This window comes from Alexandromys fortis, unplaced genomic scaffold (assembly GCF_014885135.2).
Source record: "Alexandromys fortis isolate MF-2015 unplaced genomic scaffold, M_Fortis_MF-2015_v1.1 scaffold_146, whole genome shotgun sequence".
Taxonomy (NCBI): domain Eukaryota; kingdom Metazoa; phylum Chordata; class Mammalia; order Rodentia; family Cricetidae; genus Alexandromys; species Alexandromys fortis.
This window is the reverse complement of record NW_026068042.1, coordinates 3,396,039-3,415,269: the sequence shown is the minus strand read 5'-3', so window position 1 is coordinate 3,415,269 and position 19,231 is coordinate 3,396,039. Positions and strand designations below refer to the sequence as shown.

The 19,231-nt window shown below is 48.3% G+C and overlaps 1 protein-coding gene across 3 annotated transcripts in view; it reads left to right on the top strand.

Moving 5' to 3' along the window:
* The window catches only part of Fgfr2 (fibroblast growth factor receptor 2), a 106,014-nt gene that overhangs the window by 53,731 nt on the left and 33,052 nt on the right, over positions 1-19,231 (top strand). For 2 of the 3 annotated variants that reach the window (XM_050165830.1, XM_050165831.1), the window contains 3 exons: positions 12,487-12,677; positions 15,030-15,174; positions 17,140-17,336. In XM_050165830.1, coding sequence (XP_050021787.1) covers positions 12,487-12,677; positions 15,030-15,174; positions 17,140-17,336 — 533 coding nt within the window. Of the gene's footprint in view, positions 1-12,486; positions 12,678-13,764; positions 13,913-15,029; positions 15,175-17,139; positions 17,337-19,231 lie in introns of all 3 variants that reach the window. The other variant, XM_050165829.1, reaches the window with a different exon arrangement.

Genomic DNA, 19,231 nt, shown 5'->3' with positions numbered 1-19,231 from the left:
GCTGGGATGGCAAAGACTTTAGTGTGATCTCGGAGCAGTGAGGGAGGGATCGAAGGAGTCAGGATTCCTAAAACTACGTCTGTTTACCCGGTGTGGCACCTGCCGTGGGTCTGGAGTGTTCGAGTCATTGATGAAAAGTGACATTAGGGGCTCGGGCTGGGGTGTGGTTCAGTTGGTAGAGAGCTCGCTGGCATACACGGTGAAGTCCTGTGTCCCATCTCCAGCCCTGCATATAACCAGGTATGGTATGGCATGCCTGTGATCTTAGCACTTGGGGAGAGGATTCGAAGCCCATGGTCATCTTTGGCTGCAAAGTGAGTTTGAGGCCAGCCTGGGGTATATGAGATCCTGTACCAAAAATGAAAATAAAGAAATGTCAATAGTAAGTTTAATAATGACTTAATTGACCATCGAGTCCCTTGTAGATACTGCCACTAGGAGGGTCATCTTGATTTCTGATGAGGAAGATCTTACGTGAGTCAGTTTCCATCTGACAGTGGCTTCTCAGAGCTTTATGTGACAGGAACGGTCTTGGCTAGAGCACTGAGAGAACCCCGGACCATGATCTGGAGGTTTCAAGGCACTGAATGCCAGTTTCCCTTCCATTCTTGGTTGGAAGGGCTATGCTCCTCCAGGGCCAGCCAGGTTTCCGCACTGGGCCCCGGGGGGGACCTGCAGTGGTTTCCTGGCGTCCCGGGCCTTGCCTAGATTTGTCCGTATTTACGATCTTGCTGCCAACTGACACTGTCCCATTTCTTGCTGTAGCCTGACACCTGATTTATGCTAGGGCTGTCTCTCACCACCAGCTCTGGACTTAGGAAGTCTAGCTGGAGGGAGGCAGAAAGCTCCTCCACTGCAGATGGGCTAAGGGTTAGTTAAGGTTGCAGTGAGGGCCTTTGTGCAAACACAGGATCATAGCCCCACGTGGCAGCTGGCGGGAAACACATCGCTGTTGCGCTGGGGTTCCCCCAGCCGTTTTTTACCTTTCCAAACCGTGGCTGCCACAGTTGGGATGTGAGAGTCTCCTTGCCACATTGTGTCTTTGGGGAGTCCGGTGGGAATTATGCGGGGTGTAAGCGTTCAAGTCCCACTTTTGCCTTCTGTGGCCTTGGGAAGTCCTGGTACCTCTGCATGTTGATTTTTTTAACTGGACAGTGTGGGTATTTTGATTCATGTGTGTTGCTGTGATCATATGCCCTGTACCATTCTGGGGAAGAAAGGCATATTTTGCCTCCCAGACTCAGAGGTATTTCAGTCCATTGCTGGAGGAAAGGCAGGGTGGAGCTGGCTTTGTGGTGGGCGCGGGAGGTGGAGTGGATGAGAAATCGAGGAGGGCACAGTCACCCACTTCTGCCAGCCAGGCCTCACCTGCTAAAGGCCATAGAGCACTCAAGGTGATGCCACCAGTTGGGAATCAAACATTCAAAACCTGAGCCTATGGGGGCCGTTTCTGATTCCAACCATAGCGGGCAATAACCTACTTTCTCTGTAGCACCCACTGAAGAAAGAGTTGCCATGAGAGCGGTGCTCTAACTCATGGCACGGGCGACCATTGGTCACTCTTATTAGGCAGTCCTGTGCCTCTTTGCTGTCTCCAGGCTGAGACATACACTCAGCCTGTTTCTCATTACCGGAGGCTTAGTACTTTCTTCTGGATGGGGGTTTCCAAACTCCCTGGGGTCAAAGCCGTTTAATGAGATTTCATTGCTCCAGAGCGATTCCGCATTCCTGCCTTACCACAGGGCTTCCCAGGGGCAAAGTCTGGTCAGTGGTCAGCTGCTTCAAAGGCATTGACTGGCAAATGAGCGCTTTCCCCGGAAGAAGTCACCCCTTGCAAGCTAAGCTCTAGGAGCAGATGACAGCTCATGGGTACCAACCTGCCAGGAACCTGTCGGGACTTGGTCATAGTCTACTCTTCTCGGTTCCTGTGAACTTTCAGATGCCCTTTGACCCACAGTTGAGAAAGGAAGGTTATTGATTCCCCTCCGTTCTGGCAAGAGTCCTGGTAGAGGTGACTGGCAAAGAGGGCTAATATTTGGTTGGCTGTCTGATCTTTGGCATGGCATCTGGGTGGGAGGATATAGAAGTGTTGCGGTCAGGTTAATGTCTTACAGTTCAGTGTGTGAAGATGACTTCTCCTGGGACTGTACGCAGGAGGTGCAGGTCGGGGCAGGCGGGGCAGGTGTGGCAGGCAGAAGGAAAGGTACTTAACTAGAACCAGGGCTAGCATAGCTGGATGCTGTGTGGACAGCAGGGACAGTGTATAGTAATGGGCCCCTCGGGTTGAGCATCCCTAACCTGCCAAGTCAACCTCCAACATTTTAATTCCCTCACTGATTGCAAGTTTCAGAGTTTGGAGAAGTTTAGATTTCAGAGTTTGGGGATTTATGGATGCTCAACTGGTAAAGCAGATGCACACATATCCTGACAGCTGAGAAAGGCCCTAATTGGGAGCACTTCCGGCCCAAGCATTTGGGACGAGGCACGTTTTCTCTGGAGCAGGCAATTTCGTGAGCAACTTCTCTTCGTCTGGGGCATCCTAATGTATTTCAAATTCTGAAACAGAAAAACTATGGAGTTTTTAATACATGTATTCATACAGCTTAGTCGGCACCCGCTGTTATGAGCCAAAGGGTCGTGTAGTCCAGTCTCTGCCAGCTCCCACGTGGAGTGAGTGGCCGTGATGTCAAGGTCTCCCCTTTGTAAGTGATGTATCTAGGTTCGCTCTCCTGGACTCCCTTAGCCTTATGCCACCCAGCTGTTGTGTTCATCATCTTCCTGTTTACTCTGTGCCCACAGACGAGGAGAAGGGAGGCTGTGGCTGGGAGATGCTGTTAACATAGTGGATTGGACTTGGAAGGGTGTAGTTTTTTTGTACTGGTGTGGTTTTTACATAGCAGGTCCAGGGCAAGAGGCTGTAGGGAGGAGGTGGCCGAGGACACTGATGTTGCCATGGGGATGGTGTTCCATTTCTTCTGTGAAGAGAGAGGATGTCACTGGTTTAGAAGCAATGTTAGAAATGTCCTCTGTATTGTATTGCGATGGTGGATCCTCTGTCTTGACAGTGCAGAGTTTGGGATCTGGTGATGACTCTGAGCCTTTCCACGATTGTTGTGCTTCTTGGGCCTCCGGTAATTCTCCGCCTGCTCGTTTTGGCTCCAAGAGAACAAACAGCGGATGGTTCAGCTTCTCGTGTTGTCAGTACCTGGGGGAAGGCATTTCTTGTTTGCTCAGATGGGCCAAAGGCTTTTCCTTCTGCTTGATCCACTCCAGGAGCAAAATAAGGCATCTGAGGGATTAGCAGGGAGCTTTCTGGACTTCCTCTAAGAGAGGCTTTTTCAATGGTGAAAGTTAATGATGGGAACCTAGTTTCCTAGGTCCTTGTGCCCACGCACAGCAGTCTGCCCCAGTTCTTCTTGTCACCCATACGCTGCTGCCGGAGCCGTAATATGACATCATGCTTATACTCTTATTCCATTAAAACATGGCCACGGATAGCTTTGTACACAACTATTAGTTGAGCACCTGGGTGAATACTTTTCAAGGATGTATTTCTAAAAATAGGCTAACTTGATCCTTTCAGATAGATACTTGCATAGCATTCGAAACCCGAGGCATAGCATTTTGGCTTTGGGGGTTTCCCAGTGATCCCCGTTTTGTTTCTTTGCAAATCATTTGAGAGAAGATGTGGTCTAATTCGGAGCTCAGCCTTTCTAATAAGAGGGTGTATTTAATGCCTGAGCAATTAAAAAGGAACAAAACCTTGTCCAGCACGCTTTTCCTGTGAGGGCGGCCCAGCTCTGCACACTCCAGCTAAAATCACACATTCCTGCCTTGTGCTGCTCCCCCAGGGTAAGTGGGGTGCAGGGCTTGATGGTGTCCTGCCCAGTGGGGCGGCTCAGCTGTGTTTACCTCTGCTCCTCAGGAGGGAGCCTGTGGACAGCTGACGTCTGAGTTGACATCAGCATCCACACTGAAGCCCAGTGTAGGGGGAACCTTGTGTAGACTTGGTGTTGAAAGAATAACCATCATTTAGTAAACTGAGCAAGGTAATAGACTTTGCTAGCCAACAGTGTGGGTTTGCCCCGACCCTAGGAATAAACTTTATTGATTCAAAAATATTGTCACATTTGCTCTGTCTCCTCAAAAAAAAAAAAAAAACCTGTGGTTTTGCTGGAATTGTAGCTCACTTGTGGAGTGAGTGCCTGCCTAACACGCGTGAAGCCCCAGGTTCCATCCCCAGTACCCCAGAAACCGGGTGTAGTGGTGTACACCTGTAATCCCGGGTGGAGGCAGAGGGATCAGACATTTAAGGCCATCGTCAGCAATACGGCTAGTTTGAAGCCCGCCTGGGCTACATGTATAGCATAAAGCTGAGCACTTTAAACTGTGGCTTTGAAGGTATGGTTTAGTGAACTTGTCTGGTCTCCTGAACTTGTTTATCTCCCCAAAGCCAAGTCCCCTTTAAAGACAAGCAGAGGCACTTTCAGATCTAAACATGGTGTAAGCGCCGTCAGTGTTGACACACCTCTGAAGACATAGAGCTCAAGGGCACCCTAAACATTGGGGGTATAAGTGACGCCAAGCCCCACTCCTGTAATCTGCCTTAGATGATCTAAATTGACAACCCGGCAGGTAGAAGGTGCTCCATGTCAAACCGAGTCATCGTCTGTGACATTCTTTAGCGAAGGTCCTTTGCTTGCTTGTGCTTGGTCTCCCCAGCCCTGAGCCCAGCCAGCCAGGCCTCTGCTGTGCCTGTCCACGCCAGTGAGCAAGCACAAAGGAATCAGCCGTGTTTGGCTTCTAGCACTTTGCATGGTGCATCCTTCATAACAAACTTTGTGACTTCGGACCTGGAGGGGAGACACTTCATCTCTCCCTAAACAACCTTGTTCCTCAGACTTTGCGGGTCTCTGCAGAGGTGTGGGAGAGAGTCTGGGGTGGGTTGGTTGGAGGCAGCCAGAGCCCCAGCCGGGTTCTGCAGGGCTTTGCATAGGCAGATGTTCCAGTAGGAGGGGTGGCCACCCGCTGGAACAGCAGTGAAGAGCTGAGGAAAGACAGCAAACCAGGCACCTTTCCCAGTGCAAGCTCTGTTCTTTCAGTGGTAAAGAGGGCTGGAGAGAGGTTCAGCAGTTAAGAGTGTACACTGTGCCAGGCGCACGCCTTTAATCCCAGCACTTGGGAGGCAGAGGCGGGTGGACCTCTGTGAGTTCAAGGCCAACCTGGTCTACGAAGCGAGTTCCAGGACAGCCAGGGCTACACAGAGAAACACAACTGCTCGTTACTCAAGCTCTACAAAGATCCAATGTCTCTGAGCTCTGAAGTGTGCATACTTTGAACCTTCCTGCCACTCACATTCTTAAAGATAATATAAATAAATCTGTTTTTTTTAAAGTGATGCAGGAGTGGGAAGGAGTTGGGGAGAGGGCTACGTGGGTAAAGTTGCTTATTGTGTGGACATGAGCATGTGAGTTTAGATCCCCAGTAGCCATGCAAAAAGTCTGGGGAGACAGGAAGACCTTGGGTTTGCCGACCACCCAACCAATAAGTTGCTGAGCAATCCAGGTCCGTGAGAGCCTGCCTCAGACCTCAGGGGGAGGGTCTGCTGAGATGGTTCAGTGGCTACAGTGGTGGCCACACAATCCTGATGACCTGACTTCTATCCTTGGAACCCATGGAATGTGCAAGGAGAGAACCAGCTGTACCCAGTGCTGTGGCAAGTGTGCGCTCTCCACGTACATTATACACATGATAATAAGTAACATAAAACTAAGGGAGAGAGTAGCCAAGGGAGACACACCCGGTACTGACCTCTGGCCGCCACATGGAAGTGTGCACCTGCACGCACGGGGGTGTGTGCACAGGAGAAAAGAGAGATGAAAAGAGAAAAGAAGGAAAAAAGTAATAAAGAGCTCTGGACCTAGTGGTACCTAATACTTGAGAAGCCAAAGTAGGAGGGTTGTGAGTTCAAGCCCAACTCAGGCTATAGAGCAGGGCCCCACATTTAAAATAGAATAATAATTCAGGAGACAGAGACAGGCAAATCTCTGTGAGTTCAAGGCCAGCCTAGTCTACCCCGGGGAGTTCCAGGACAGCCAGAGCTATGGGGGGGGGGGGGGCGGGGAGGACTATTCACTAATATCCCGTCCTGGGCACCAGCACTCATTCTGAAAGTGCTGTGCTCCCTTGATCCCAGCTCCACACTACCTTCCTCTGTTGATCATTTTTAGTTCCGGCCATCTTTTGCGCTGATATTTGGGGGCTGGGAAAAGCTTAGGGAAAACAAAACTCAGAATCCAGCTGGATTGAGCCCGTCTGGTGTGACTGTGTCAGCAGAGGCCTGACAGGGCAGTGAACTCATTCTGCTGACTGTAATGAGCGTGAGGCCTTTAGCAGGTTCCTGGGCCCTGAACACCCGTGAACGAGCGCTCGGCTTTGATGACTGCCTTCCCTAATAGCCGTGCCTCATGAGCTGATCTAGGGCATTCTCATGCAGCAAAATCAGCCACCGCCTATTGTTGAGAGAAAAGCCAGGCTGGCTTTAGGAAAAGAACTCTCTTGTTTTCACTTGTCTTCCAAATCGCAGAGCGTTCTTCTCTCTGTTCAGCCCTTTGCAGTTGCTAAGAAACTGCCAGTTTGGAAGAAGGGCAATTAAAATTTGATTTCAATTTAAAGATAGAGCAGGCGAAGTTATCCATACTCCTTGAATGAGTGGGTTGTTCAAGAGGGCACTGGCTGCTTCCAGAGCCTTCCTGGGGACGCTTCAGGCATACTTCAAAGAAAATAACTCTCAACTTCTCCTTCCTTCCTTCCTTCCTTCCTTCCCTCCCTCCCTCCCTCCCTCCCTCCCTCTCTCCTTCCTTCCTTCCTTCCTTCCTTCCTTCCATCTTGTGATAATTGCTGCTTAACTTTTGAGGAGAAAAATCTCAGGATACTGGGGCATACCGGGAATCTAGGAACTCTGGGCTTGATTAATTTATAGGTGTGATTTAAGAGCCCCGTCCTTCTCTGATCTCTGAGCTACCTGTTTGCTGCTTCCAAAGACTGGAGACCTCTACTCTGTCCCAGAAGAACTTGTAGGTCTCTTACAGGCCAACATATCATCCTGTCCAGAGGAGTCCTGACATGTTATAATGCTTCAATGGTCAATTAACAAAGATTTATTTTTCGTCACTCAGGTATTTCCCCCCCCCCCCCCAGCTCCATAATTACTTTGGAATGAAGCAGGCTGTTGTCCTACCCTCGGTGGCTGGGTCTTGGCTCCCAGCTACAGAGCAAGGCTTAAGAGAGTTAATATGTCTATTTAGTTTCTCAGCAGCTGGGCTTTCTGCTATAGTGAAGTGGACACTTGAAGCAAGGGGGCCAGAGCAAGAGTGAGGGAGAGACAGGAGGGAGGGCGTGTATTTTTTTTTTTTTTTTAAAGCACTCCAGTCTGTATTTACTAAGCATTTATTCAGAGGAACCTCATTCCAGAGCTGCGGCCAACTGTCCCATCGGCCCCAGACGCGCACTTTGGGCTGCTTTTCCATTGTGGCTTAATTTGAAATTCACACAGGAACCTCAAATGGTTATTTGAAAGCCCCTCCCTCTTTCCCCCCTCCACCCTTTGGGTCCACGTATCTATAACCTGTAAGTCCAAATTGTAACTGTTTAAACTGCAGTCAGGAAATAGAGGTAAGCTGCCCATCGGCCTGCCTTCCGCGTATTTATTTCACTCCCCTGGAAGGAGAAAAAAATGTGTTTTCTATAATATCTGCAAGTTCAACATGCTATAAGAGAAGCTTGCCTCACCCTGTAAATCCTGCCTACTGGAGGAGATGTGATCCTTGTTGTCACGGAGAAGAGCTGAGCCAGCACTGGGCGCCTGTCTCTCATCCAGAAATAATTCAGACTAACCCTTTTATTGCAGGGCGCTGTGGAAAGTCGCAGACCTGCGGGCCTTGATTTGTTTGAGGCTAGGTGAGGTTCAGGGGAGCTCTTTGGAGGACTGTCATTCTGGGGCCCACACCCTCTTCTCCCATACCCACGGGAAAGGCCACCTGCTTTGCTTGCTTCCTCATCTGACTTGCTTGCACCCCAACTTTCCAGAAGTTCTCCACCTATTTTTATTTTTATCCAACTTCCTGGTGACTGTTATCTGCCCCCCCCCCCCCCCCCCCCCCCCCCCCCCCCCCCCCTTTGGACAAGGACTCACTATGTAGCCCACGTTGACCTTGGATTTGTGGTCCTCCTCTCTCTCGGGCTTCTGAGTGCTGGGATCCCAGGTGTGCACCCCCATCCCTGGTAGCCCCATAGCTGTTGTTAAGGGTCCATGGACGCCAGTGGAAGATCGATGGTTGAGGAGGACGAGAAGAGGAGCATGGTACTTGGCAGAGGCTGGCATCCCGGGTCCTTTTCCAAGACGTTTCAAGCCTCATTCTTCGACTTGTTTAAGGGCAGAGACTAAGGTTGCAAAGGAAATCAAAGCCTGATGTGGAGAAATGAAACATGAGGCCTACTGACTTTTTAAAAACATTTTAAATAACATTCTCCGAGGTTTCATTTTATACTGAGCGCAGCTGTAAGAAGTTTGGGGAGACGGTGTAAGGTTTCTATTACACAGCAACCGTCCTTGTAGTTTTTCTGCCCAAAGTGAGAAAGAGCTGAGAGGGGAGAGGGAGTCGTTAGGAGGTTATTTCACATAAGGTGAGAAAATTTGAAAAGATGAATTCAAGACTGCGAGCTCTAACGTTCGGCTTGCTGTAATTTGCACATGCAATAACAGTGAACCATTGCAAAGGTTTCTTTTTTTTTCCCTTTGGGTGAAAATAGTCCGGATAGCTTGGAATAACTTAATAACTGGAGCTCAGCAGCCCTTTGACCACAAGTAAAACAAGACTGCAAGCTCTGGACCAGGCCCTGCCAGTGTTACCCCAGCGACGGATTCCCTGCCCAGGGCTGGCTCGGGAGGAGATGTTGCGTTCTGAAAGCACTCCTTGTTCACAGGCAGTGTTATTTGGTATTACGTGTGTAGTGTTTGCAGTGAGGCCGTTTATTAGAAACAAGTACGGCTGAGGAAAAAGGCTTGCCGTGAAATTCAGTCAATCTGGCTCAGAACCTGTAGATCCTGTAGTACTCCTGTTTCTCGAGAATGTCAATAGGGATACCGCTCATGCACACGTGTGCATACATGCACAAAAGCATGCTTGTGAACGCAGAATTGGAAAACCAAGGCAAGGAATGAACTGATGCTTAAAATTCCTTCCTTGGATCTGGGGAGAGGGAGAGGGAGAGGGAGAGGGAGAGGGAGAGGGAGAGGGAGAGGGAGAGAGAGAGAGAGAGAGAGAGAGAGAGAGAGAGAGAGAGCGCACTTCATGGCTAAGAGTGTGCTATTTTTTACAGAGGACCCCCAAGTTCAGTTCCTAGAACTTATGATGGGGCTCACAACTGCCCGTAACTCCAGCTTCAGGGGATGCAGTGCCTTCCTCTGGCCTCTAAGATATCTGCACAAACACCTATCTCTCTCTCTGTGTATGTAGGTAGGTAGGTAGGTACACATGTATATACATTTGTGGAGGCTAGAGACTGATGTTCCTCAGTCTCCCATTGAACCTGGAACTCACAGATTTGTCGAGGCAGGCCGTGGCGTTCCAAGAACCCTCCCCTCTCCACTTCTCCAGTTTCTCTCAGGCATGTGCTGTCACCCCTGACTTTTTAAATGTATCGTCTAGAGGCTTGATTGACAGAGCCATGACCTCAGCCCTCCAATTCCTTCTTTTATGGGAAGGAACTGACCTTGATATTTGAGGGGTAGAAATGAGCAGGAACCAGCCCATCCGAGGGCTTCCATCTTGCTGGTAGAACTCCTGGGACACAGGCTTGGGGAAGACAGAGGAGACATGCGTGAGGGGACTTCCCGCATTAATGGGCTCAGCTGGGATTAGTGCAGACTCCATTCATTCCCTGTGGCACACAAGTCCCTCTGGTCCACCCTAGAAGCAGTACACCATCCCAAAGAGTGCAGAGTTTCCTGTGATGTGTCAAGAAATGAAGCTTTGAGACTTTTTTTTTTCCTAATCACAAAAACGAACAGTCCAGCTTCTCTGTTCTTTGCTCAACCTACGTGGGTGATAAAGGAGCAGACGAATGACTCTTTGTGGGGGGCTCTGAAATTCTTATCTTTATGGTATGGAAATTTAGGTGTCTATGAAGTGATGGAAGATTCCAGAATGAAATGTGCTCAAACTTTTTCTTTCTTTTTAAAAAGCTCCTTGAGGGCCAGCAACGGGCTTATGGAGTGGAGTCAGTTTGTAAATGGTCTGGCTCCGGTTCAGCAAATTCCACAGGGTGATATTTTCATCGGGAAGGCCCCGATACAAAAAGACTTGGAGATCTATCATTCTAGTTTGCTGCGTCCAGCCCAGTGCACAGGGAACCTCAAACATGGGGCCATTGTTGAGCTGGCGTTCTCCTTGTTTCTCTTAACTATTTTTTGTTGTTGTTATGAGGCAACGTCTTACCATTGTAGCTTTGGCTGGAACTCACTCTGTAGACCAGGGTGGCCTCGAGCTCACAGAGATCCACCTGCCTCTGCCTCCCAAGTGCCGAGGTGACTGGTGTGTGCCACCATGCCCAGCTCTGTCTGAACTGTCTTTGTTAAGCTAGCACATGGTTCTCATGGTTGGAGAGCAAGGAAAGGGGAAGTGTTGGAGTATATCAGCCTGCGCTTGTGAAGCGATTGGTAACTGGATGGCGTGCAGCCATTGATAGCGCTGCTGTGGGGGTAGGTTCCAGTAAATTTGTAATGACAGTGCTTTTGTATTTGGGATCAGACAGCAGCCCAGTCTGTGAATTCTTTCTTGTTCACTCGATTATTCATCCATTCGTTCATTCAGTCATTCGTTTTGCTGTTGTAAGAGCAGTTATGTGTGGTGGACTCCTAATGTAGCTTTAGCCTTATCTTCAGTCATGGGTAGACCAGATCTCTCGAATATCTGTGATTAGCCTCTGCTTTTCCTCTCTTCTCCATCCCTGGCCACCACTATTCCATTCCTTTGGTATATGGATTTGAGAGTTTTACGGCCCTCCCAGAAGTGGGGCAAACAGTATCTGTCCAATGACGGATGAATTTTGTCTAGCATAGTGTCCTCCGGGTCCACTCCTGCTGTCCGTCGGCATCAAATTGCACGATTCCCTTCTTTTCAAGGCAGTTTTTCCATTGTCTGTAGCGGCCAGAGTTTTTATTTTACCCATTCTTCTGTTGATCAAATTAAAATCTTGGTGGTTATGATTAGTTCTGTGATAACCTATGTTTCTCTCTGGTCTTCACTGAAGTGAGGGTTGCTGGATCAGATGGCTTGCTTTGGCTTTTACTTCAGACTTCTGATACTTACCCTAGTACAGAAAGTGGTACAGGGCCTTACCCTCCAGGCCCTTAATAGTTTTGGTCTTATTACACTTTAAATGATAGTTTTGATTTGCATTTTCCCAATGATTACAAATGCTAAGCATCATTCCAGCTGGTTGTTAGCCATTTGCATGTCTTTGGAGAAAGTTCTTCGTCCAGTTTTAGTTGGCTGTTACTTAGTCTCTTGAGGCACCTCAGCACACCTGACCCGATCCCTCTCTGGATGTCTGCTGAGAACACCTCTCGTCTGGAGAGGAACCTTCTGGTGTAAAAGGAGGAGGAGTGTGCTTTGTTGAGATTCTTCTCTGAAGCTAGAAAAGAATGGCCAAGCATCTTCCCGTGGGGTTCCTCCGATACTGTGAAACTCAGCCTGAAAACGGGTCTGTCCCTGTGTTTCTTTAGTGCCACGCCTGAGAAAGCTAAGGAATATCTGCGTATATACATCGGGTGCCTGGCACTTAGTGACACTTGGTACTTGTCAAATAAACGAACAACTAAAGAAAAGACCACGGAATGGCATCTGTGCCATGGTAAAAAGAGAGGGATCCAGCTAGTATGGTTTCAACCTCACTTGGGGCATTAGTTTGTAATTTACTTTTTAAAGTGGGGGAGATAAGACTTCCCAGACCCTCTTAGCAATGAACTGGGAGAGACCATGCATAGAAGAACCTCTCTTGATGGTCAGCGTGACCTGACGAGTTAGCCATGTCATGTGCCCATGCTGTCTAAATTACATCCAAAGTGAATCTGGGTATCATCTCAAGCCAAATAGGTGAGTAAGCTCCTTCCACCAGCTCCCTCCGACTCCCAGATGGCTGAAGTAAAGAACTTCCCCTCGTTCACTAGGTAGCCCGTAACTCACGGTGTAGTGCGTGCTTTTCTGAATTCTGTAAATAAGTACCCTTTACAAGGGGTGTGCTCCAGCGATCCGCTTTGAAGTCGTTTGTGTTGTCCATGGGGCCCCCCCGTGTTATTCCAAAGGAGTCAGCCAGCAGACGGGAGGCCTTTTTGGCTTGAGTTCCCCGACAGCCTCCTGGACACCACAACTCATTTATTGCTTTCTCTCCCCCTCCCATCACCCCTCTCCCTCTCTCCGTCAGAGCGATCACCACACCGGCCCATCCTCCAAGCTGGACTGCCTGCAAATGCCTCTGCGGTAGTCGGAGGGGACGTGGAGTTTGTCTGCAAAGTTTACAGTGATGCCCAGCCCCACATCCAGTGGATCAAGCATGTTGAAAAGAATGGCAGTAAATACGGGCCCGATGGACTGCCCTACCTCAAGGTCCTGAAGGTGAGGACTTTCTGGATCCCAAGGGGCCTACAGTGAGGGCTCCCTTGGGGTTTCCGCCAGATTCTTTGACTTCCTGTTGAATTTCAGAGATTGGTCTCTTTATGGGCTAGTCAGCAGAGTGTGTTAAGCAACTAGTAGCCACCAGGCCTACTAGTAATAGTTCTGAAGGGGGCTGTGGAGTAGGGGAATTGCTCCTATGCAATTGGTGGATTCAGCTGTTTTGGTCAGCCCTGAGGTCTTACAGGAGATGCTAGTGAGGGTTAGCCAGATGGTATGCCTTCAAAACCGGGGTCGGAGGTGCAGCTTGCAAGGCAGTGTGCAGAGTAAATGGGACAGAATAGAGGGGAACAGCTGACAAGCTCTAGACACTGTGCCACTGTTATTCTGATGTTGTTTTACATTTTATGATGTTTGATGTCATATTTATTACAATTAAATTTTAGTAGCCACCTTTTAGGAACAACGATTTTCTTTTTCAAAACATTCTCTCTCACCTCTTTGTGATTTTTTGTGTGGTCTTCTTTCTGCACCTGTAAAATAATGAATGAGGAGAACTCCCTTCTCTCTGTACTCATCCTTAAAAGACATTTTTTTTCCCCTTCCTCAAGTTCCCATTTTTGTGGCTTCAGCCTCTTTAGTTTCCAGGTCTTAGCTTCCCCTCCAGCATGGTGAGCTAGGTCTGCGTTGTCAATTCTAAGCCATGCCTGCCTGTCTACCATGCTCACAGGGGGTATGCTCACAAAGAACAGTCTTCCTGTACAACCGTAGGAGCGACAGGGGGCGAATGAAGAACTCACAACCAATAAGTCTTCTCTCTAGCCAGCCGTACCCAGGATCCAAAGTGCTGGAGACAGCCGGCCAGCCGGGAGAGCGACACCCATCCCACCGACTGTTCGCGCTTTTCCCCCTACACTATCAGATCACTGCTGTTTGCCACTGCTCGACTCATTTCGTTCCTCCCCCACCCACAGCCCTTTAGAAGTAATTAATGGAGATTGTTTTCTTGTGGTGTGTTGGTGGTGGGACCATAGGCAGCACCGAGTCCTTCCCGGTTGGCCATTATGTTGTTTTCCTATGTCTGTTCTAGCACTCGGGGATAAATAGCTCCAATGCAGAAGTGCTGGCTCTGTTCAATGTTACGGAGATGGATGCTGGGGAATATATATGTAAGGTCTCCAATTATATAGGGCAGGCCAACCAGTCTGCCTGGCTCACTGTCCTGCCCAAACAGCAAGGTAACAACGTTTTTGTGTTTGTGTTTTGCTTTTTTTTTTTGTTTTGTTTTGTTTTTGTTTTTTAAAAGAAAACTGGATATAGAAGTTGAAAAGACTCGGTGCTTTGGGAGGCAGCAGGCAGCTTCTAGAATAACCCTTGTGGCCTTGGTATATTTATAATGATCTTTCTTTGGTGGTGCAGCTGGCACCACGCCAGCAGCCATGGAAAAATGCCCACAGTGTTCAAAGTGCTTGAAGATTATCGTCCACCCCCACCCGCTTTTCAAGCCCTCCTTTCTGGTCTGTCGTGTTTGGACTGCATCCTTCCTGGGATCACTGTCTGAGTACCAAGTGAACCTCGAGTTTGCATGCATTGAGTCTGCAGTATCTGTCTATTAGGCAGGACTCACATTGCTCTTTACACTGGTCGTGTAGAGAAACGCTCGCGTGATAGGATTCGCCCAACCAAACTTTTGTTTGTTTGTGTTGATTCCATACCCGGTCCTATCCAACACTGGAGGCTGGTGATTGTCTCGTGAATGTGTGACTCGGCGATACTGAAGTAGCCACATTCAGACATTCATATTAAAAAAGGAAACGAAAGAAATTCCAGTTTTTCTGTAAGACAAGATGATAACAGCCTGAGAGAAATCAACCAAACTCTGCTAAGATAACCTCCCACTTTGGTTCCCATGGAGCCCAAGGGATGTGTGAGCCGACTACCTCACAGCTTATCGTCCATGTTTTGTTCCATCACACCCGAGAACCTTCTCTTTCCTCACAGTGGGAGTTTGCGTCCAACAAGACCAGAACCCAGATTAGCCCCCCTGGGCCACAAACTTTTTAGAAAAACCACCCCCCCCCAAACCCAAGTGAAACCAGTCAGAGAACTCTGTGGGCTCATTTTTCCATGTGTTCAATTGCATGCATGTCTAGGTGGTGACGCCAGTGTGGTGACGGGCCTGCAGAGGTGAGCTGGCCGGTGTCTCTCGGTTGTGGGCTTTGTGGATGGGCTGCAGTCGGAATCTCCTGATGGCCGGTACCCCCTGGAGACGCTGGTACGAGGCCTCTTGGTTCCAAGGCCCCCTCCACAATCATTCCTATGTCTAGCCTTTTTCTCGCTTCCTTTGTTTTCTAGGCTGCCGGTGTTAACACCACGGACAAAGAGATTGAGGTTCTCTATATTCGGAATGTAACTTTTGAGGATGCTGGGGAATATACGTGCTTGGCGGGTAATTCTATTGGGATATCCTTTCACTCTGCATGGTTGACAGTTCTGCCAGGTACATACTGCTCTTTCTCTCCGTGGGTTTTTCTCTTTTCTTGGTTGATTGCTATAAAAAAAATTAACACAGCTTCTGTTCTTAGAAATAGCCTTTTATATCTATTGCATAAAGATGCAAAGACAATAAATATTCAAAGTGACCCCCAGGGATAAGAAACCGCCTTAGATATTCATGTACAAGGAGATCCCATACTCGTATGTTGAGTCAAATTTCACCTTTAAAACCCAAAGGGATCTCGTAATTTTAGTGAATCCTTAAGCTGATGACTCAATGAGCTACTCCTAAGAGGGAAGTCAAAATTACTTGTGAAATTCATAAGTTATTTTTTTTTTCCCATTGCAAACCTCACTTTGCTAAAAATCCCCTATGTGGTTTGATGCCTCTCGGTCCACCTTGCTTACATTTCATTTGAGTACAGCGAGATGTAGATCTGGGTGCCTGGGAAGCACCTCAGGATGCAGGTGTGCAGAAGCAGTGTGTTACCTTGGGAATCCGGTGGCTTGCTGCATGCCTCGCTAGGGTGGACTTTCAGTTTGCTTTGACTGCAGCGCATGCGTAGGCCGTCTCGGGCTTGATGTTATTTCTGCCTTCTAGAGAAATCAACATCAACGAAGCCCCTTGCTGTCCAAGTCTCTAACCCGTGCCTCTGTTCTAGTCCTACTTTCTTGACGAGTGCCTGCCCTCGCCCACGCTTTGCCTCGCGTTTCCCTTGGAAAACTGCATAGGCCGTATATCGCGGCTCATGACGCTTGTCTACTCCAGTTATTAATGCCTTGTTTCTAGAGGACCATGCATACTGCATGCTTGTTTTATGGCTTGTAAAAAAAAAAAAAAAAGTAAATCGATCGTTTCGTTTTGTGCTGTGCTGCTGAGAGTTTTGACTGTCTTTGCAGAGAGTAGTTTTTCTGATTAAAATATATAAGCTCTAAAATAATAACCGTTGCACCCGTCTTCCCTTTGGTTATGAATCTGCTCTGTGAGTATGTATTCTTGAAACAGAGATGCCTCTCCTGTTGAGCTTGCTTATACTTTCAATGCTGTGCTCTATAAGTGCCCAACTGGCACTTCTTAACCAATTTGCCTGATAGCACCGTTCCCTTGAGGAAGCGCAGCTTGAGGATATACTGTTTGGGAATGCACTGCTTGTAGATGGAGCATCTGAGGACCAAGGAGAGGCCGATAGAGCTGACCAAAGAATGTGCTAAGTCAGTCACATCTCTACCCATATGCGGTGCTATGTTTTTTAAAAGGTTCAGTAACAAGTTAATGTAGCCTGATATACAAACATTTTAGTGGTTATTAGGTATTATATATTATGTATTATATATGTGACTGTCTCATGGTTGATGCATCTGATTGTTTAATTGGATAATATTCTGGACAGTGTGAAGGGACTCACCAAAATGTTTTGGGCCAGCCTATTAGATGGCTGTAAAGTCCGTGTGGAGCTGTGGTCCTCTGGGGCCCCGTTGAGCCTTCCCTTGAAGTGCCCCCCGTAGGAACAACAAAGCATTGTCCCCATCTCTTTAGAAACAAAGTGGACATGCTTCTTTTGAACAATTCTCAGTTTGGTTTATGTTTAGCGGCGACATCGCCAGAGCTTCCTGTAGTGGGGAACTGGGTGTCCTGCTCTGTCCAGGGGCCTCGCGGAATGTGGCCTTGTAACCTCCTATTACAGTTTGGTATCAGCTATGCTGATCACTGATCACAGAAATGCCAGAGAAGGTGGCTATCTGGTCTGTGGTGATTAACTGAGGAGCCCTTGACTGTTAGCATTTGGAGAGACCCAGGATGGAGACACACAGCTATTGTGCCCCTGAATATCCCTCTGCATTGACTTGTTGATGGGGAAGCCCTTGGTGGTCTTTGGGGTGATTCCGTTAGCTACGCTATGATGCATCCCTCCGGCATCCTAACTCTGTGGCCTACTCATTTGTTCCTGTTCTGTGATCTGCAATCTAGCGCCGGTGAGAGAAAAGGAGATCACAGCTTCACCAGATTACCTGGAAATAGCTATTTACTGCATAGGGGTCTTCTTAATTGCCTGCATGGTGGTGACGGTCATCTTGTGCCGAATGAAGACCACGACCAAGAAGCCGGACTTCAGCAGCCAGCCGGCTGTGCACAAACTGACCAAGCGCATCCCCCTGCGGAGACAGGTAACAGAAAGTAGATAAAGAGTTTGAAGAAACTTACTCCCCGTTACCACCCAGCCAGCTCCTGGATCTTTTCCTCCATCTCGATTCCCCCCTCTAATGTCTGTGAACCTCAGCACGCGGACATAGCCTGTTACTGTGCGAGGGATCTATCAGCATTGGGAACTTAGAGCCTCAAGTCACTGTGTTGCTCTGGGATGAGTGGGCGGGGTCTAATTTTGAAGGAAGAAAGCGCAGCCGTGTGCAAGTCAGAGTTGCTCCGAGGGAGGGGCAGTTTCTCTGGAGGCCCCGTCCTGGGGTTGGTGGTAAGATTCAAGGACAGGAGTCTGTAGGAAGATCAGCAATGTCTGGGATACGTTGCCTCGTTGGGAGCCGGGCTTGGATATTCAGATGGCACTTTCGCCATGGCAAGAAAGAGACTTTAGTTTTCTTTGCTTTATTGTTTCAAGTAGAGATCAGAAACGTACAGTCAGAAGGTTCAGCTGAACTACTGCTTACATGAGAGTAGACTGCGATTTCTTCTAAACTGGGTTTGGGCTGAATCTGTCTGGTTTTTTAAATAACAGTGTATGCTTATATTATTGCCTATCAGTTATAGGTGTTGCTAGGGATTCAGTGATAAGATTTTATGTATGCGCACGCATGTGTGTGTGTGTATGTTATAAACACGTGTGTTCAGGTGCCTGTGAAGGCCAGAAGAAGGCGTCAGATCCTCCAGTGCTGGAGTTGCAGGCAGCTGACGGCTTCCTGACGTGAGTTGTGGGAGCTGAACTCCGGTCCTCTAGAAGAGCAGCAAGCCCTCATTAACTACTGAGCCATCTCCCCAGCCCCCAGATAACATGATTGTTGTATGGAACAGGGAGAAGGTTACCTTTAACCCTGAGCTTGGTCTTTGATGGCTAGCTGTGGGGGAAGTGAGGCTAGAGGGAACCTTGACTGTCTCAGAAAACAAAGCCCTTCAAAAGTGGATGGGAAAAGAAATGTTTGACTTCTCCTCTGCTTGTTCGTGGAGGCTCAGAGCCAGGGTGTGTAGATGCAAATCTTTCAGAAAGGATTTAGAACTTGATTCCGATAAGACTGTCATTATTTTTCAGATAGAAATTGAAATGGCCCGTACTGGCTGTGTTCCACTGTGTATCTTAGTAGAACCTGGAGATGTTTGTTAAGACTTCATTAAGACTAAGATTCGTTAGTCTCTGAGATTCTTATTCAGTAGATCTTGAATGGATCTAGAAGCCTTCATTTTAAACACTTCCTCAGGCGACACTTTAAGAATCTCTGGGTTTGACCTAATTCTACCGTTCCTGGGCCTTCAGCTAGCAAGGTCCTTTCTGTGGACAAGGTTCTAGAAGGAACTGGGAACCAGCTGGCCAGTGGTGGCTTTGACACAGGCCTGGCTGTTCTCAGCCCTGCTTCACACTACAGGCTGAGCAGGTCCTTGTCAGCTTTGGGGTCTCATTCCCAACAGGTATTTCTTGCAGAGGCTTGAAGTAGAAGCGTGATAGATGCAGCCAATGACCAACTGTGTTGAGTGTGGGGATCAAAGAGGCCCTTGAGAATGCTCTTGTGACTTTGAATGACACCACTGTCATTTGTGGGACCAGAGAAGCAAGATGAGGCTGAAGTCAATTCCTTGCCCTGTGAGTTGCTGGGAGAGTTCGATCGTAAGATAATTCTTACCTGACCAGGTACTTTAAGGCTTTAGGCTGAGTAGCCACCCCTTCATAGCCTCTCCTCATCTGTTATTCCTAATTATCCATCGTCCATGACATCTTCCACATTGGAACTATGGCATAGGGGGTTTAAATAAAGGGAGCGATGTCCCCATCTCCATTATTTTTTTTTTATAATAGGAGGAGCAAGTGAAATCTGTAATGGTATAGCGAGGCCATTGGCCC